The 21,240-nt window shown below is 30.1% G+C and overlaps 3 protein-coding genes and 2 pseudogenes across 3 annotated transcripts; 3 read left to right on the forward strand and 2 right to left on the reverse strand.

Annotated features, from left to right (window-relative positions):
- Positions 1 to 752: 752 nt before the first annotated feature.
- LOC113366183 (lysine-specific histone demethylase 1A-like) lies at positions 753 to 3,106 on the forward strand. The gene is given in 8 exon segments (XM_026607750.1): positions 753 to 823; positions 875 to 1,041; positions 1,044 to 1,271; positions 1,274 to 1,738; positions 1,741 to 2,481; positions 2,484 to 2,734; positions 2,736 to 3,033; positions 3,102 to 3,106. Coding segments are annotated over 8 exon segments (2,226 nt in total).
- A 60-nt stretch (positions 3,107 to 3,166) lies between these two features.
- On the forward strand, positions 3,167 to 5,973 carry LOC113366184 (annotated as a pseudogene).
- A 27-nt stretch (positions 5,974 to 6,000) lies between these two features.
- Positions 6,001 to 6,919, reverse strand: LOC113368165 (annotated as a pseudogene).
- Positions 6,920 to 8,086: 1,167 nt separating this feature from the next.
- LOC113366186 (PI-PLC X domain-containing protein 2-like) lies at positions 8,087 to 13,047 on the reverse strand. Its single transcript, XM_026607751.1, has 10 exons — positions 12,905 to 13,047; positions 11,245 to 11,319; positions 10,840 to 10,965; positions 9,582 to 9,832; positions 9,004 to 9,256; positions 8,781 to 8,941; positions 8,581 to 8,693; positions 8,351 to 8,488; positions 8,188 to 8,287; positions 8,087 to 8,107 (listed from the first exon to the last, which is right to left on the reverse strand). Exons 1-10 carry the CDS (start codon positions 12,984 to 12,986, stop codon positions 8,087 to 8,089), a joined length of 1,320 nt encoding a protein of 439 aa, XP_026463536.1. The 5' UTR covers positions 12,987 to 13,047.
- Positions 13,048 to 19,787: 6,740 nt separating this feature from the next.
- LOC113366716 (leucine-rich repeat protein 1-like) lies at positions 19,788 to 21,060 on the forward strand. Its single transcript, XM_026608370.1, has one exon. It carries the CDS (start codon positions 19,818 to 19,820, stop codon positions 21,057 to 21,059), a length of 1,242 nt encoding a protein of 413 aa, XP_026464155.1. The 5' UTR covers positions 19,788 to 19,817; the 3' UTR covers position 21,060.
- Positions 21,061 to 21,240: the final 180 nt, after the last annotated feature.

Below are 21,240 nucleotides of genomic sequence, written 5' to 3' on the forward strand. Positions count from 1 at the left end.
TTTTTGTAATTTTAAATAAAGAAAATTTCTATTACTTTTCATTAATATTTTGTGGGTATTCTGAATAAAACGAAGTGAAATATTAGTGAATCACTATCATTTATTCTAGAACAGGATGCTCTTGGCAGTAGGAATATACTTTTTGATAGCAAACCTGAATAATAGGAAGGTAAAATATCCCAAAATTAGATATTGATTTTTAAAAGCCTTACTAACACTTGTAGCAAATATTTAAGCATATTTGATAATTCGGAAATATTGGTAATCACGTTTTTTGTAAAAAAAAAATCTAAAAGGGTGGAACAAAATGTTGAGAGGTATTGATAGATCGAAATTTATTTATTTCTTATGTATTAAAATAGTTTGTTTGTGAATATCATGTTTTTTTAAATTATTAAATATGCTTAAATAATGCTATCAATGATGCTTCAACATTGGAGGAGGAAGATGGGTTATAGGTACAATTGTAATTTAAAATTATTTTAGCAATATTTATCATATCATCATTATTTATATTATCCAAATCCCCTCTCAAATAAACCTGATTTAACCATAAAATCTGTTATTTGTCTTTGATTTTATCTTGCCAAATTGATTTTTAGCTATTGATGCACAAATTAGAAAGCGAAGAAATAATAATTTGCAATGAGTATGAAGAAATCAGGAGAAGCAGTGACTGTGATAAGCGACGATGATTCCACCAGCACATCAACAAATCAAGAGGAAAAATTGAATACTCTACAAGAAAAACCATGAACGCCTACAAACACCGAAGAAACGAGAATGTTGAAGAAACCAAACGTAATTTTAAGGAAGAGATCTCGTATTGAATATGCAGACAATGAAAAGACAATGAAGAAAAAAAAAACACCAGTCAACAAAGGGATAGAAAAACCGGAGCGAAGCAACCAAAACGCTTTGATACTGGTGCTGATAAAAAACAGACAACAGTAAAGCCCCAGACCCAATTTGATGATTCCATGTACAAAGATTTACCAATAGGATTTGATGGAGCAGCGTTTCTGTCTCGGTTGCCCCATGATAAATGACTTCTGCTGAAGCTGCATATTTCAAAGATATAGCGTCAGTAGGTCAGGTTGCTCAAAAAGTCTATTTACAAATTAGAAACAGAATTCTTCATCAGTGGGTAGAACATCCAAAGGTACAATTAACCGCGGAAAATGCACTGAAAAATGTTGAACCGCCTTATAATACCGATGCGCGATTAGTTAATAGGATTCATATGTTTCTTGAACGCAATGGTTATATAAATTAGGAGTTTTCAGAAGATTAAAACAAATTCCGAACAAGAAATTTGCACGAGTGGTAGTGATTGGAGCAGGAATTGCTGGTTTATGCGCTGCAAAACAATTACAACAATTTGGTTTTGATGTCGTTGTATTAGAAGCACGAGATAGAGTAGGCGGAAGAATAACTACTTTCCGAAAATGCAACTACATTGCTGATTTAGGTGCAATGGTAGTAACAGGTTTAGGAGGCAATCCAGTCACTACATTAAGTAAACAAATCAATATGCAACTGCATAAAATTAGCCAAAAGTGTCCCTTATATGAATCCAATGGTAATACTGTTCCGAGAGATAAAGACGAAATGGTCGAAAGAGAATTTAATAGATTATTGGAAGCAACTAGTTATTTATCACATCAATTAGACTTCAATTACGCTGGTAATAGGCCAGTATCTTTGGGCCAAGCAATGGAATGGATGATCAAATTGCAAGAAAACATGTAAAAGAAATGCAAGTTCAATATTTGAAAAATATCATTCAGCAACAAGAAAAACTGAAAGAAAATCAGTCACAAATGCTGGAACTCAAACATACATTAGTGGAACGAAAAGGTAAAATCGATAGCCTTCAAAAGATAGTACGAACAAGAGATCCGAAGGAAAAAAAAGATATGAAAGAGGAGTTTGAGATAAAAATGATTATGAAGGAGATAAATGGATTGTGTAGTAAATGGGATGAAATGAAGAAACAACAAAATGAAATAGAATCCAAATTAAGAGATTTAGAAGATAACCCACCGAGTGATGTCTATTTATCGACTCAAGACAGACAAATTCTCGATTGGCATTTTGCCAATTTAGAATTCGCAAACGCAACTCCTTTAAATAACTTATCTTTGAAATATTGGGATCAGGACGATGATTTTGAGTTCACCGGCACTCACCTTACCGTGCGTAACGGATACTCATGTCTACCAGTTGCGTTATCAGAAGGGTTAAATTTACAACTCAACACAGCTGTGAAAACCATAAGATATCATCAAAACGGAGTTGAAATTACTGTAGAAGACCAAAAAACAAATAAGCCAGGATTACAGACATATAAAGCCGATGCAGTTTTATGCACATTGCCATTGGGTGTATTGAAGTTAGCGAATTCCAATTCGAGCCAGACGAATAGCGTATGTTTTGATCCTCCATTACCAGAGTTCAAGAAAGCGGCTATAACTCGCCTTGATTCGGAAACTTAAATAAAGTAGTATTATGTTTCGATCGAATCTTCTGGGATCCGAACGCTAATATGTTTTGGACACGTGGCAGTACTACGGCAAGTCGCGGAGAGCTATTTTTGTTTTGGAACTTATATCAAGCACCTACTCTCTTAGCTCTCGTGGCCGGAGAAGCTGCTGCAATTATGGAGAACGTGACGGATGACGTGGTAGTCGGCAGATGTATAGCAGTCTTAAAAGGAATCTTTGGTAATACACGCCGTACCACAACCAAGAGAGACCATTGTCACCAGATGGAAGACCGATCCATGGTCGAGAGGATCTTACAGTTTCGTCGCAGTAGGCGCTTCCGGAAGTGACTATGATCTATTAGCAACTCCAGTACATCCACCTACTCCTGCAGGTCAACCTATAAAACCTAGGGTATTTTTTGCTGGAGAACATACAATAAGAAACTATCCTGCGACTGTGCATGGAGCACTGCTCAGTGGTATAAGGGAGGGAGCCAGAATAGCTGATCAGTTTCTAGGATGCCCGTTTAGTCATGAAGCTGCTAGTAGTTTTAACCATAGATGCCTTCAAATTTCTCATAAAGTATTTATTTATTTTAATAATATTTTAAAGACTGAAAACTGTGAGTGTAAAGAAAAAATAAAATAAGACATGTAATATAAATAATACTTGCACTCATGTCGTTTAATACGCACCATTCCTTTTTCTAAATTATCTTAATTTTTTAATGTACCAATCAAAATATTGAAATTGTAAAAATGTTAATTTCTAGACGTATGCTTAATATAAATAAAGTAATTTAAATTTTAAATAATACTGTTTTGATATCTGTAGTCATTTAGAATTATATAAATAACCATTGCATCATCTCACATTTATCAACGCCTATAAAGTAGTCATGTAAAGCTTTAGTTATTTAAAACTCATTACTAATGAAACCAGAATATGCTTATGGGACAGCAAACCATCTTTTGAATTCAGTGATATTTGCTATTTTTCAATAAATAAAGACATTTGTTTTAGCCCTCAATGGCGTTGGGAGTGTGAGAAGGGACAATGTGTTAAAAAGCCATTACTTGATACAGATGCTGAAAATGCTATTTCACTTAGCGCTTGCCAAATGTTCTGCGATCATGCAGGCGTGTTATGGCCTATACCTACAGGTGATGTAAGTCTTGGTAATACATTGGTAAAAATTGATTTGAACCATGTTCAACTCGAAGAATCCTTCAAAGATGATAATTATAAAAAATTGTTCAACAAAAGCATCGAGGTAAGTTGAAACAATTGATTACTATTAAATATCATTGATTACATTGGCTAATAATAAATAAACCACAATAGCGTTTTAGAAAACAACTAGCTTCTAAGGTACACTTAAAAGAAAAATTAAATGATGGAGGGCGAAAGTTAATAATTACTCCTAAAATTACCAATGAAGTTTTCCGTCGTAAGTGCTTCATCATTAACCAACATTATTACTGATTACATTTCATGACTAAAATTTTAAATTTAGCTATAACACTTGATACTGATGAATCATATAAATTATATGTAAGTCAAGCAGCTGACGACTTTGTCAATGCTACTATAGTTTCAAACTCATACTTTGGAGCTAGAAATGGCTTAGAAACTCTGAGTCAACTTATTATATTTGACGATCTGAGACAAGAGTTACAGGTAATAATAAACATATTAAACTTATTAATATAAAGGTCAGTAAAAACAATATATGACTGAAATATCATCACACCCTAGGTAGTCAGAGATGTATCATAGAAGATGCTCCAGTTTACAAATATAGAGGAATTTTGTTAGATACAGCGAGGAATTATTATTCTGTTGAATCAATTAAAAGGACAATAGGTAGTATTACAATGTTATGTAAGTTGTAAAAGTACCAAGTTATTAATTCTAAGTTAAAATATTTTAGATGCAATGGCATCAAGCAAATTGAACACATTCCATTGGCACATCACAGATTCACACAGTTTTCCATTTGAAACTCCATCATTACCACATTATATGAAAGGGGCGCCTATAAACCACATCTAATTTATTCAACAAAAGATATCGAAGAGGTTGGTTAAATATGAATTTAATGTGTGATCACTAAAATTTTGGATCATATCATCAAAAATAATTCTCAATAGGTCTTGGAATATGCTTTATTCCGAGGAGTACGCGTTCTTCCAGAATTTGATGCTCTGCTCATGTTGGAGAAGGTTTTCAAGGTTTGGATGTAACCGCATGTTTCAATGCAAAAACCATGGAACAAATACTGCGTAGAACACCATGTGGGCAGCTGGATCCAACGCAAGACAGATTATATGATATTTTACAAAAAATATATACAGACATGTTTAATGTATTCAAGCCTGATATATTCCACATGGGAGGAGATGAAGTATCAAACTCTTGCTGGAATTCAAGTACTCGCATCCAGAATTGGATGGTTGAACAAGGATGGGGTTTAACCGATGAAAACTTTTTGAGATTGTGGGGGCCTGTTCCACGAAAAAAAGCATTAGAAAAAGTTGAACAAGTAGCTGGTAAACAATTACCAATTATTTTGTGGACGAGTCATTAACAGAACTACCTCATGTGACCAAGGTTCTTAAATAAAGATAAGTATATTATTCAAGTATGGACAAACAGGAGCAGATATAAACAGATATTTGATCTCTTAAATAATGGATATAAATTAATAATGTCTAATATGATGGCCTTATATTTTGACTGCGGGTTGGTGGCTGGATAGGTGCAGGAAATAACTGGTGCTCTCCATATATAGGCTGGCAAAAGGTTTATTCCAATAGCCCTAAACAAATTGCTGGAAAGTACAGTAATCAAATATTGGTGGTGAAGCAGCGCTTTGGTCAGAACAAGCAGATGAGCATTCTCTAGACGCAAGACTTTGGCCTCGAGCTGCAGCAATTAAGTGAAACGGTATGGTTGAGCCAAGCCACAAGCTGGGAACATTGCAGAAATCCGCTTGATGATTCACAGGGAAAGGCTAGTTGAACAAGGAATTGCTGCAGAAAGTATTAAACCACAATGGTGTTTACAAAATGAGGAAATTGCCCTGCTGCATCATGATAAATATGTAAAGAAAAATCTTATTTCACATGTACTTATACTTATAATTATTAATACTTGGATAATGGGTAATTTTATGACAAAATATATGAAGTATAAATATTTCTTACATTGTTGCTTACATTCGACTATGAATGTTAATTTCAAATTTAATGTGCTTGCTCACTACAAGCGTACAGTAAACAAAGAACATTATTACACTTTATCAATATATAAAAAAATCTAAGATTACATATATCAATAAATAGAAATTATCTAGAACAAATATTATATAGTTACTTTTATACATTCAAAACAAATACAAATAAAAAATATTGAGTTTTATATATATTGTGGTATCTTGTTCTAACCCAAAATTTCTTATTTTTAGTTTAAGTCACTTTAATGGAAATAAGCTAAAGCTATTTAGCACCTATAATTCTTCAGATCTTCCAAATTGTATACAAGGGATCCCAAAAAAATAATAAGTTTTGTAACAGAAGACCTACACCAGGATAAGTATGTCCATCTCCGGCTAAAACAAAAAGATTAATATTAAACAGATTCAACGACTTCTGCAGATCTGATTATTAATAAATAATAACCTGCTGACACAAAGTCTGCAAACATGATCCAACAAGCTGCAATTACAGATGCAAAACCAATTACAAAACTAGGAATAACCAAACTCTAGCTCCTCGAGGACCCATACAACCTCCTGAATATGCATCACCAAGAACCTGTATTTATCAATTAATAAATACCAATAGTATTTCAGGAAAAATTATTAAATATATTTTACTGCCCTACTTTTTTTTCAAAAAAGTATGATTAATAATCTTTGTGACCACCTCAATGTGTTTATCCTCACAGAATTAAAACAAGTTTTATGACGTAGATTACTCCACTGATGTTGAGTAATAAAACAAACATTTAATAAAGTGAACTAAACGCTAGGAATATTATCTAATAAAGAATCTATAAAATTTAACATTAATGAAGGCATTAATAGGCATTTAATTTGTGCGTTAGATACTGAATTCACCATGAATAAACTAATAGTTCCAAAAACACCACAAACATGATGCGCAGCACTAAGTGATCCAGGATATACTGATGCTGCATCAATTAGAATCCACCAACCAGAAAAAAACTATAAAGATTTACCACACTCAATAAAGCAATAATGCATTTGAATCTTTCATTTGTAAGTATTAATAATTACCAGTATTCCTGCAACTATTGAAGCGTATGTATTTCTTTTATCTCCAGCTTCAAACCAAATACATGGAGGGATTGATATATTTTCAAAACAATTAGTCATTTTTATAAGATTTTAATATTTGTGAAACTTCTTGAGATTCAATTCTTGTCACTTTCAGCACAGAGTATTTATTGGAAATGGAGAAATTATTGTAAGTGAATCTGTCATATAAATACTTTTGAAATACAATAAACATATGATATCACAGAGTAAAATAGCTTTTAGAAGTTAAAATAACTTTTATGTTTGACTTTTGATGATTCTTGCAGTGACAGTTCATAATGTTAAGACAGTGTTGCAACACAGAAAAACTAACCATATTAAAAGTTGAAAAGTTAACAACACTAAAAATAAGTTTAATAAATATATTAATATTAAAGTTTAATAATAAACTTTCAATTAAAACAATGTTTGAAAAAAAATTCGTTTCTAAAATAAATTTATACATAAAAGAAGAGAACATAAATGAATAAATTCATTCTTGTTCTTTTTAGCTTCAAGAACTTTAAATGTTGGCATTACTGTTTGTTTTACAGCAAATGTCAAATGGTGCAAAATTTCAATCAAAATTATTTTTAATGTCTAAAATGTAAACAATAACGTGAAAATAGTTACCGGACGTGAAAAATCATGAAAACTAGTAAGCTTTGAGAAAATTGGTAAAAAAAAGCTATAGATAGAAGAAAAGACTGTAGAAATAAATTTGTGAATGTTTCCAATGTTGAAGGAGGAAAAGAGTTGGCTTCTTAAACTATGATTTGCTAGAGATCTTAATGCCAAAAATATATATCGTTTTATAACATCACGTCTAGATTTTTGTAAGATTTACAACGAATACTAAAACCATATATTGACATATGTATGTATGTTGTTTCCTAATGAATAATTCATCTAAAAATAATAATTTCTCTTTCTTTGATATTTGTGTGGGGTCGTCTAAGGAGTCCTGATATAGACACATAAATAAAAATATAAAAAAGACAAATTATATAAATTATATAACAAATGCAACCTTACATTGTTATTGAAAGCTGCATAATTCCAAATTTTATGTAGATTACTCTATCACTGATGTAGAGTAATAAAACAAGCATTTAATAAAGTGAACTAACAAAGCGTATGAGCACACATCTATTGATAGCACTGATAGCATTATTATTGTCAATCAAATCAAATCAATATTGACCGAACCAATATTGGCGAGACCTTTATTGGCCAGACCAATATTGACATGTCCAAACTACTAATGTCTACTTTAACAAGCTTCTTCATATGCCTAAAGAATTATCAATCACATTTTTAAAAAATATTATTTTAAATGCATTTATTATTAAAAATATATTATAAATGTTTATTTCTTTCTTTATTTTTATCTATAGCTAGTTCAACAATATCAGTTCCTCTAAAGAAATCTAAAGCTACAATATTAGCAGAATGTCCTAGTTCTTCACTATACCTGTAAAAAATGTATAATGAATGCAATTGAAATCCGAATTCAAAGTTTAAATTCTAATTTTACCATTTTGTTATGTATCTATTGACATTATCTGCCATTCTGCGTAATCCTTTGAAACGATCATATAAAATATCCCATATATCAGGTGTCAACTCTGCCATTGAGGCCACTGGCCTGAAATTATGCGCTATGGGGTCTTCTCTGCAAAAATAAAAAAATTCAATTAATTGTTGATGATAATAAAACGGCAAAAACTTTGTTTAAAAATCCATGGATAGAATTTGAATATTTACCTAAGTTCTGGAGTTCGCAAAAGATGCGTTTTCAGTGCTCCAACATCTTTCACATTGCCCCAATGCTGTTCTACAGCTTGCCATACAAAATCTCTTCCAATGGTGCGTGCAGTCTATTTACAAAATTAGTTATATATAATTTTATATTAATTCATGATATAACATATTTCTATAAATTATATATTATATTTATACGTTACTCTTTCGTGGTCATAAGCAACAATAATTCTTTTGCCCACTCTCCAAATGTCTTTTAAAGTTGCACCCCAAGTTAAACTGGGTGGTGCCATATTATTGCCTAAATGCTCCAATAGAAAATCTAGTAGAGCAGCATGACTTGTCATATCATCATTTTCGAAACCTAATCGAAACATAAATTATTTAAAAAATATAGATTTTTATATTTTATCTCATGTAACTTACCAACTGGAAATTCTTGGATATCAACAATAATGATTTCATTAGTTCTTTCAACAAAAGAATTGATTTCTTTTAAAACGCCTTCAAGAGGCTGCATTTTTGCTGGTCCATGGTTTACCCAGAATTCATCAGGCCGGGATTCTTTATTCCGTAAACGGTTGAAGACCGATATGGGCCATCGAGTTCCTTTATAAAAACCGACTCTGATGTCTAAATATCTTATTCCATGTTCTAATTGAGATGTTATGCTCTCATCCTGTAAAGTTATCAAATATAAAAATAAACAAAATTGTACATTCAATTCAACCAGATTTTAAAATAACTATTCGTTGCTTCTAAAAGCTCCTTAGATTATATTTATCTTTCCTGAGGAGAACTATCGGTATAGAATTCTTTTCTATACATATAAATTACTCATAAATTAATTATCAGTATTGATATCTTCTTGATTAAGTCTATTATTTAGAGATGTTGAGAAGTTCATACAACTACTTAATTTTATTTCAATTAATTAAGATATTTTTAAAATCTATTAAGTTTTCAAGCAAATCTAGTTTAAACTTGCCTTGGTCGAAACAGACCTGCGTGACTGTATATTTGGTGACATATGTGTTCCTTTTTCCGTCCGAGCAAGCTCCGGAATCGTGTGTTCCGGGTATAAAAAGTTCGGAAAGTCTTCTATTTCCTATGTACTGCCTCAAATCATGCATCCAGGTGGGATAGGTGGAGAGGCACGTGTTGCCAATGACTCGCCCGCTCCCAGTTAAGTACACAGCCCAAATGGCGTAACAGCCGGTTGAATTACGAGCCCAAATGGGGTCGTATTTGATATCTGTAATAAAAAATATCAAACTGTGTTATATAAAAGCCATAAAAATATAATATCAGTAAAATCAAATACATATTGGAAGCGAATTTTAGTAACAGCAAGAAGTCAGTAAGTGGCATTTTGCATTAAGGAAAGTTCCATGAACTTTCCGATATGAGTCAATAATCCAATTAATCAATAAGATAACAAGGGGGGAGGTGCATGGCATCGGGCCTTAAGGCAAATTGCTGGAACTTCCTGTACCGTAATTAAAAATCTTGGTACGGAACCTAAAAAAAAATACACAAAATGTGTACACATTATTATAAAATCTCTATATAATATTTGATAATTTGATGTACATATGTCTAATAAACATTTTTACCCCCAAATTACATTATTAACTTATTTTTATTGAGAGTCCATAACCGCTGGACCTGCCTTCCCAAAAATTTAATCATTTCTTCATCTTGTCAATACAAGTGAAATGTTTTTTGAATTATTAAAATCGGACGCTCCGTTCTTTTAAAAACTGAGTTACGGTTTTGATACTTTTTGCCCCGTATCTTCGGAACGGCTAGACCTGCCTTCGCCAAAAACTAATAAGCACGTCTCCTTATAAATGCAAATCGAATTATTCAAATCGGTTGATCCGTTTTCCCGAAATCGTCGACGAAAATTTGTATCCTATAAAACTTTGGTTTGTGTACTGAGACCGTGAAACAGAAAAAAATTCCAATGATCCTTCATTTTTAGCAAGGTCTTTTTCCTATTTATACACGATTTTAAAAAAACTATACCTCGTAAATGACAATTATATCGTTAAGATACTTGTCCTTCGGGAGATACTCGTCCTTAAGATACTTGTCCTTCGGGAAGTTAATATCATCGTAGTAAAAACTATAATATTAGGGGATCATCTCTAAATTATATGCAAACATTGAATTGAACTTTATTAATAAAATACAAAAGGCCCATTATTTACTAATATTTCAAAAATAAATATTAAATATATAATATTTATTACTGACCAGTATTTACCCATCCATCGCCTGAATCTGGTTCTATTTCTAAGAGAGGATTTTCATCAGGATGGTATTCTTCCGGGTCGCTCCTCCATAGTAATATTTTATCATTTTGTTCCGGTTGTAAACCACCTAAAGATATAATAACATTATTTTTATTTTTATCATCAAGATCATTTTGGATTTACATACTTCCAACTAAAAAACATAAATTCATCTATACTGATAAAACATTATATGACTTTTAAAATAACAATGTTTACGTAATATGGATAAATTTAGGTGGTTTCTAATCATAAAGCAGAACGCTTAGTTTGCATTTTACAATAAGTTTGTACAAAATTTGCAGAGTAATCAAAATAGTAGATAATGATAATAATAGGCTCTATTAACATTGAAATAAGTGCTCACCTGTCCACGAAACTTGAATAGACCGTGACTCCGCTCCAATAGTCAGAGATAGTCGTAATTTAGTAGAAATCACATCTGTAAAAGTAAATTTTGTTTTATCCAGAAATAAGTGACTATATTTCCTTAAAATATCACAATAACATTGATGACATTTAGATCGATATGCAAATTAGTTTTTTATTAGTCTTAATTTGCCAGTAACCTACTTTACAACGCTTTCTAGACCACTAAGTTTTCATAATAGATTAAATAACTTTATTACCTGACATAATTTTAATAGGAAATTAATCATACTGTTTTTTAATAACAAAATAAATTTTAAGAACTAGGGGGGCGCATGGCATCGTGCCTTAAGGCAAATTGCTAGAACTTCCCGTACCAAAAATTATTTTTTTTTAAAAAAGATTAACATTTTTGAAAAAAATTTACTCTGAAAAAATTAGATGTTTGAGAAACTATAAATTTTTGATAAAAATTTACTTTTTGAAGAAAAATTTATTGTGAAATATTTTCGTAATTGTGAACTTTTTTTCAAAGCAATCGTACTGCTTCAACTGCATAGAGACGAAATATCGAAGCGCGTAAGCGCACGTCGCCGTCTAACGGATAAACATTAGTACGGAACCCATAGGAATGTAAACAAAATTTATACTTATTGTTAAAATCTCTATAAAATATCTGATAATTTGATGTGCATATGTCTAATGATCATTTTTGACCGCCAAATGGCATTTTATTTTACTTTTTTTACTAGATCTCCGAAACCGCTAGACCTGCCTTCATGACAATTTGATCAGTTCTTCATCTTGTTAATACAATCAAAATGTTTTTTGAATTATTCAAATCGGATGCTCCATTCTCTTAAACACTGAGTTACCGTTTTTGGCACTTTTTGCCCCATATCTTCGGAACGGCTAGACCTGCCTTCGCCAAAAACTAATCAGCACGTCTCCTTATCAATATGAATTTGAATTATTCAAATCGCTTCATTCGTGTTTCCGAAATCGTCGACGAAAATTTGTATCCGCACACACACATACACGCACACACATACACACACATACACACACATACACACACATACATCCATTTTTTCTAAGGTATGCCAAAATGTTCAGAGGGTTTTGAAACGTAAAGATATAAAAATTTTCATTTTCGATTTTTTCGCGATTACTATAACTTGCCCTACGGAAAGTTAATAATATAATGATAATATTATTTAAGCCACCAATTCGACAAAAATTCACGTTTTCTTAAGCTGTTTAGGAGGCGTCGATTAATTGCGTGAGGTTTTTAGAGGGAAGGGGGGTTTTGACAAAAAATCACGAAATATCACATGTGGGAGGAAGGTGTATTGTAAGATATCAGGTGTATTTATTTTTTACCTGATTTTTTTAATAAAAATCCAAATATTTAAAAAAAATCACAATGTAAAAAAAATACACGTGATGTTTGGTGGAGGAGGGGGTAATTTTGAATATCACCACGTATCACCGAGTGGGGGTCCAAAAATTTTTAAAAAATCGATTGCGTGATCAGTGGACGCCCCCTTACATTGGAGTTAATCCTTAATTCACCGAAGTGATACGCTTGTATAGTAATTATTCAACCAGTTTTAATATTTCTTATTTCCATTATACTTTAAATATTTTTTGCTTACCAAAACTGTGAGTATCCTGCACGCAAGTGGCAATCAGTCCACATAATAAGGTAACAATGACATCTCTACGATTCCTCGCCATGGCCGAGCTGGTGGACACAATAGAATCACATCCGAATCAGACCCATTCAGCCAGAGTTAATAAATAGAGATTGTACAGTTAACTAAAAACAGAACCATCCACTGTTTAAATATTTGGAAACATAGATAATTAGTTAATTGCATGTGATTTATATTTAAACTGTCCTCACTTTACTGCGCGCTGGTAATATTGTCACCTTAACGGGACTATTACGTCTAAAGAGTAAAAATTTTATTTATATTTACATATTTCATTATCTATTATTATATTTAAAATTGATTTGAATTTCTTGAGTTTAATTAATTATTTTCATTTAGAGATGCATTTACTGAAATCTATATATCATCATATCATAGGCTCCCAAACTTTTTTGTGCCGTGGACCCCTTGATCTTTACCAAGGAGATTCCTTATTTACCCAGTATCGAATTTTTTTTCATAAATTTAACTGTACTAAAGTTCATTATTAAATATTTAATGTAAAAAACACGTTACTTTTATAGATATATTTATTAAATTTGAAGTAATAAAAAATAAAATAAGCAAAAAGTAAATATGTTATTTAATTATCAACAATTTATCAAAAATTTTATAAGACTTAACCCACTCGCGAATCCCAAGATTTATATGTATTTTTGCCGCTGGATTGGCGGCATCCGAGTGGAAAGGGTTAATCTTACATATCGTGTCTAATGATGACCAGTCTTATGACTTTTTATTATAGATATAGTATGTAGATATTAATGTGATGAACTGTGACCCCCATTCTCATTTCGTGGACCCCTAGGAGTCCATGTGAACCACTTTGTTAATAATATGAGTAAAATCAAAATTTGTAAAAGAGATCTGATTCACCGATACAACAATCATCATAAATTAATTTTTTTTAATTATTTTTCTTTTTCACAAGAATGTTTTCAAGTGTTTGTTCATTTTGAGTTGTTTTTGAATTGTTTTAAATAATTTGTGTGTTTGATCCACTTACTTACTTATTTAAATTTACTTACTTATCGACTTATTTAAAAAACTTAAAATATTTCTTCCTTTTTTAACTGGATGAATTTTCTTGAATTTTTGTTATATTACATACAGAAGAAAAAAATATCAAACTCTAATCGAAATCATTTTTCAAGATCATTCTCAATGTTTAATAAATGAGCAAAATATTTAACAATTAAGAATGGAATTTCAAAGGCGTCATTTACTTTAAACAAATTCCACAAGCAAATATATATTCAAAATCTTCTAAGAATTAACATATGTGTATGTTCAGAATCCATTAACATTATTTCTATGACAGAGAACAATATATAATTATAAATAAATGTTATATACAATTATTCAGTAATTGCAGAATAATCAAGGTAATTCAGAGTAATCTTGTTGTTATAAAAGTAAAAGACATGTAATTTATGTAGAGCTTGTCGTTATGATTTTTTTAAACTATTATATGGAAATGCGTAAGTCTTCAAAACACGTATTTTTTGTTATTGCTATTTTTTAAATGAAATGATTTAAACACGCAGGTTATATAGGTGGAAACATACGTAATTAAAGCTTTAAAAACACACATTTATATATATATATATATATATATATATATATATATATAATATAATCATTTAAAGTACTAACATTTTATTTATCAGATATTCAACAATCATTATTATTGCAAATTATACTGCATATGCAATATGGTTATTAAAGTTCTTAATGATGTATTACTGATTAAATAAAATAACCTTTTGCTAAAATAGCCAAGCTCAACAAAAATTTCGTATTTAGTATTTATGAGCAAAAATTAATGTTATTTTTAAAAGAAATATGAATTATTTTAGTGTTCAGTATTAAGCAAAAAAAATATACATTACATTTTTTATATGCCCGAAAAAAATATAAGATCCCTCTACTATTTGGACAACCGACCGTATTTCTTATTTAATTTTCCTAAAGAAACGCTGACTCAAACAAATATTATTTGTTATTAATTAATCTTAGGTTTACCACAATTACTAGTATCAGTTTTAGAACATACTATTATACAAACCTATAACTATAACTAAAAGTATTTTGAATTAGTCAAGAGGGACGTGATAGATATGAGTGATTTTTTATTTATTAATAATAATATTATAAGAAATTAATTTCACAAATCATATTTAAATAAAAAGGTTAATTGTTTATCTTTGATATAGTTTTTTAATTCAGTTTAAATTTGTCAATATTTTTAGTTCAGTAGATAATTTATTGAAAAGACATCTTGCACTTCTACGAGGACCCTTGTACGTTCTTTATTTAAATTTTGTACTCATATCCTCAAATTAACTAATATATAATAAATAATAATAATAAATGAAAAATTTTGTAAATACTTTTTTGAAAAGAAGGAAGCTCTTAGTTAAAATAGATGTTAAGTTAAAATAGATGTAAAGATGTAATTTATTTTAATGTAAACGTCAACTGTAATCAGTAGCTACCTGCAAAACACCAAAGTACGTATGCTTCGGCACAGGTTCTGATTAACTTCGCTCAAAAAAACGACAATAAAAAAAAAATTATATAATTCAATTGCTTATCGTAGTCCTATAATGTTTTAGCGTGTTATTAAATTATAATGAATAAAATCTATACTTACCAAATATTTTCTAGAGCACCTAAGTATAAAAAATCTAACAACAAACTAGTATTTTTTGCAAATATTGTAAATATAATAATACTGATAAAGACACTATAAATTAATCAAAAATGCAATTCACTTCGCATGCGTCGTATCAAAGCGTAATATCGTCGTAATCATTCTTCCTTCATCGACTGTTAACACTTTATTTTTGAATAAAATCCGCAAAGCGGAAACACTTTCTAAACGTCCTTGTTATATAAACATCTCACTTATTAACTGAACGGATACAAACAAAAAACCAACAACAGATTAAAAATGACTTAAAATATTTCTTCTATCTACTTTTTAATCATTTCGAAGAGGAACAAACGTACGCACTGGCATAACTTTCTTAACCGATATGCCAATGTACACTGGTGCTGGTACTACAATTGTGTCATTTGCACTCCTCAAAGCGGCTCTCTGCGACCACTCCAATTTGTTTATTTGTATCATCGGTGGTCAAACTCTATAAACGAACGCAATGGCGTGATTTTAAAAAGTAGTTGAACCAGCAAACAAATATCTATCATTACTCGACTTGCCAATCAAGAACTATTTGAGGCCACATATAAACACATTTGATAACTGATGTCGTAGCGGTTCTAGGTGTAAAAAATGCAAAAAGATGGTAGACGATAGACTCGTTCCTTCAACAGTTTTTGCATGTACTTGTTTAGCAACTTAAATTTGATATTTTAAGTGACACAAAGTGATTTATGTTACTTTTCCGAAGATTCAATCCAAAAACTAGTTGTAAGTAGAATTTTGTCTTAAGTCAAGTTGCATGAACTTCCCGATACGTTATGTCTACGTAGACATAATCAACTTAATCAATAAAAATTTAAATTCAGCTATTTCAGATAAAATGTTCAACTATTTATTACGAAAATAACATTCTCGCTTTCACTAAAAAATAATCGATACGATTCCCAATTGATGTTCTTCAAACGTACTTATAGTATCTGTAATAGTATACATTAAATTAATTTGTTTAAAGCATTCCATTTAACCCGTTTCATGTTCAAAAATGTATTTCTGTGATCGAAGACGTCAACTGTAATCAGTAGCTACCTGCGATACGGTTCCAAATTGATGTTCTTCAAACGTACTTATAGTATCTGTAATTGTATACATTCAATTAATTTGTTTAAAACATTTCATTTAAACCATTTCATGTTCTAAAAATGTATTTCTGTGATCGAAGACGTCAACTGTAATCAGTAGCTACCTGCGATACGGTTCCAAATTGATGTTCTTCAAACGTACTTATAGTATCTGTAATTGTATGCATTAAATTAATTTGTTTAAAGCATTTCATTTAAACAATTTCCAGTTCTAAAAACGTATTTCATTTCAACTGTAATCAGTAGCTACCTGCGATACGTCAAATTGATGTTCAAAAGTACTTAAATCTTAATTGTATTTAAATAAATTTGTTTAAAACATTTCATTTAAAATATTTCGTGTTATAAAAATGTATTTCATTTAAGTGTGATCGAAGACGTCAACTGTAATCAGTAGATACCTGCGATTGCTCAAACGCACAGCAAAATTATGAACTTTGATGAATTTATATCAGTCAACCGCTTATATAATATTTCATCATGTTATTTCAGACTACAAAATTTGTGATTATTCAAAGTTTTATCAAAATCGTCAAGAAAAGTGTTCAACATTTAATTACGAAGAAGCGGCTGGGCTGATGTTTTCCAAAATCTAATCAACGCGATTTCTAACCAATATTTTTCGAATGCTTTTTGAATTTTAAAATCGAGTCAATATTGTGAGCTGAAACGTGGACGAAAATTTTACATTTTTCTGCTAATTACAAAGAAATGGCTCGTCCGATCATGGCACAAAATTAATCAACACTGTAGTCTTTATCTAATTAGATCGAATGACTTCTAAATTTTTTAAAGCGGTTCACCCGGTTTTGAGAAAATAATCCATTATTTTAAAAGTTTCATAATATAAAGATGATCTTATCAAATTACTCCTAATATAGTTAAAAAATGTTTTGGATAGAAAACCTAATGATTGAATGTGTCTAGTTCTATAAAGTAAAGATTTTAGAAATAAAAAGCCTGAAGTATAAATATAGGTTTACGCCTAGCCGAATCCCTTAGACCTATTTTATGTCTACTAATAGGTAAGGCCTTTTTTTTCCTTTTTTTGCTATCATTGTAAAAAAATGCATATCTGCAGGTTGTCTTTAAATTTACTTTTTATACTTATATGAACAATCGATGTTATGTCTTATGAGATAGGTGATCAAATAAAAAAATTAAAACATGTTTGGATGTTCATCCATCCCTGTGTTGTACTTAAAAACATGAAATCATTTGGCTTTACTAAATTTTTGTTAAAAAAATACATCCGCGTTTATATTTGTCAAATATATGAAAAAAACACTTCACCAAGTAAAATGAATGTGCACAATGTTAAATTCGTATTTCAATACAGGAAGTCCCATTATTATTATTACAATCATAAGGCACATTTTTTACTCATTGTACAGACACGCCTGCGTTTTTATATATTTTTTAAAATGATTTGCAAAATTTAAACATGCTAAAGATCCATACAATGGAAGTGTGTACCAAATCAATCTGCAATACATTTTTCTCCATTCTTTTAAAATATAGCCACTCCTTTAATAACAATCATTTTGAAAAGTACGGAAATTTTCATGATGATTGTTGAAAAAATGAAAAAACAGAATTTTACATAAGACTAATTGTACCAGATTTTTATTATTTAAATCTATTTTGCAAGCAAACGACAACGAAATGCAGTTTCGAGTGTTTGCACTTTTACAGAAAAAGAAAGTAGAACAAGTCATTTGTTTGTGACAAAGATGATAAATGACTTAAATAAACTACTTAATTTGGGAAAGTTTCGAAAACAATAAAAATAAATAATAAAGTAGCGAAATTTTAACGATCTGAACATTTTACCTATCTCTATAATTTATACATAACTACTGAATATTGATATATTTATCTGTGAATGCATAGGTCAAGTCTTATCGTTCAATTAACGTCATATTAAAAACTTTGTAAATTTATTTATAATAATTACATTGATTTCTAGATTTCTATAATCATAAAATGAACAAATCATTTAATGACTGGCAATATCACAAAAGCAACAAACTATTCAATGCCCGAACAAAAGCTGTTACTAGAGGTCCTAATATGGAAACTCAAATATTTGGATTTAATGGTAAAATACTACTTCCAAGAAATTACAAATTATAATATTTTGTTTTCTAATACATTGTTATTCAACAATAAATTTGATATCTAATGCTGATTTGGGTCTGATGTATCTTTTATTTAATTTGATTTAGGAGATCTTGACTATATTTCTATTTGAAGCACATGGCGTATGATATTATTATCAATATCCGAGTAAGCTTAAACAAATAAAACAAGTAGAATCTGTTCACAAATGAGAGCCCCTTCAGTTCATAAAAGTACATCCCGTCTATTAGGCATAATTTAAATCCAATTTAGTCTGCTTTTGATGATCGAATAATAAAATCAATTGAGTGTGAAGGGCTCTTGTGTAAATGTATTACGAAGTTGATTACACAATGTAATAGTCAGTATTAATCGTCAATGTATTAATAAGGTAATAAATTTAATTATTAGTGAATTCAGATATGAACATATTTTAAAAATAACTATAAATTATTATAAACTTCATTAAATTATATAAAATCGGCTAGCATCTAGAAATTTGAAAATGATTATAGTTCCATTATACATGTACTAAGTATTAAAAAATACCTTAATCTCTCTAATTAACAAATTAAGTACAAGAAAATATTCTATGCTTCGAAATAAGCTAATGTATATAACGTGTTTCTCTTTGTTAATAATATTACAACAATATTATAAACAAAGATTAATTTATAAAATATTTAGAAATGTTATTCAAAATCATTTCGCATGTTTCAAAAGAACCGCGCAATTTCGAAGGTTGGCAGCATTGAGAGCTGTCAAATGTCAAATTTTGCTTTTACGTTTGACAGTTAATTGCGCGGTAGTAAATGAAAATTGCATGTATTTTGTTAGGTTATCTTAAGAAATAATTTATAAAGCATAAGTTTTATTGAAACTACTTTTTATAAATGAATATATAGTGCTAAAAAAATTAAACAAAATGAAAATATTTTGTGACGTTCAAATCGTCAATCGCCTCGCTAATGCAAATACCCAAAGTCGTTCTCAAAAATCAACTTTAGCAATAGGAGCAGGACTAAAAGATGATAAACAAGTATTTCTACTACATTTTACAAACACAAATAAATCAGGTACAAAATATAATTTAAAAGACAATCTAGAACAAGTATTCTGCAAGTTTGTTAATGAAGGAAAAGCAACTATACGTTTAAAAACACCCCCTCAAGATATTTGTATAAAATGCGATGCTACCCAACTAAAAGGATTTTTAACAACTCTAAAATGCAGCCTTAGTGGTGAGGTGCCAAAAAAAACCTTAGCACTTTCTAATATATCTGCAACTTCGATAACCAAGAAAATGCAACCAATTTTAAAACTGAACATAACGAGCAGGGCTCAATATCCAACAAAAGGATTTCCTAGAACTTTACAAACACTAATCATATCAGGATTAAAATTAGAAAGATTTGAGACACAGATAATACAGTTAAGGTCATTGCATACATTAGACCTATCCGATAATTGCCTAAAAGTATTACCCCGAAATTTAGGAAGTTTGTCGAATTTAACATCTCTAAATTTAAGTGGAAATAGTCTGTATATATCGAAATTAAATGAATGGCAATGGCTAGACGAAATGCCTATTAGAAATTCTTTAAAAACATTGCAATTATCAAATAATAATTTATCAGTTTTACCAGATAATATTGTGCAATTGCATAATATAGAAACACTAAGAGTTGATAATAATAAGTTGAGGATTCTGCCTAATGGAATGAATAGAATGAGAAAACTGCAAAATCTTTTTATACAAGTAAACAAATTAAAATTTTTACCACAAACATTATTCAGAAGAAAATTAGCAAATGTGGATATAAGCTCAAATTGTTTCGAAAAGAAAATGTATATTCACGGTGGTGAATTTAAAAATCAAATTTCTTTAGTTGAACTGAGTGCACGAACGATACTCAAATATGATATAAAATATTCACCTATTCTAATTCCAAGGACTGTGTGTAAATATTTAGATAGATCTACAGAATGCATGTGTTCTAGAAAGATTGTTGATGTATATTGTTCTGTTGTTACATCGACAATAGATAGGCTTGCTGAATCTGTAGCATTTGATGCATCAACAGCAGATAGGCGTATGCCTGTAAAATTAGATATTTGCTCTCAAAAATGTTTCGAACCATTTGCAGAAATACCGAAAAATGAATGAACTGTACTTGATATCGCTAATTTATTTCACCATGTGTGATATTAATAATAGTAGTGAGTAATTAATTTAAATTTCAACTATTTTTTAAAATAATATTGACTGATTTATATTAATATCGACTTATTTAATATTTCTTGTAATAATTTAATTGTATGAAATAGTCTCAATAAATAAATTTTAT

Source organism: Ctenocephalides felis, unplaced genomic scaffold (genome assembly GCF_003426905.1).
Source record: "Ctenocephalides felis isolate EL2017-DRISC unplaced genomic scaffold, ASM342690v1 CF-g0.4_SCAFFOLD_01170, whole genome shotgun sequence".
Classification (NCBI taxonomy): domain Eukaryota; kingdom Metazoa; phylum Arthropoda; class Insecta; order Siphonaptera; family Pulicidae; genus Ctenocephalides; species Ctenocephalides felis.

Bases quoted from the DNA above. Each gene is read 5' to 3' on its own strand.
- LOC113366186 (XM_026607751.1), bottom strand. From the start codon at position 12,986: ATGGCGAGGAATCGTAGAGATGTCATTGTTACCTTATTATGTGGACTG. The intron at 9,257-9,581 runs GTCTGTTTCGAC...ATAACTTTACAG, and splicing joins CCAAATATACAGTCACGCAG to GATGAGAGCATAACATCTCA. The intron at 8,288-8,350 runs GTAAAATTAGAA...CATTTTTTACAG, and splicing joins AATAGATACATAACAAAATG to GTATAGTGAAGAACTAGGAC.
- LOC113366716 (XM_026608370.1), top strand. From the start codon at position 19,818: ATGAAAATATTTTGTGACGTTCAAATCGTCAATCGCCTCGCTAATGCA.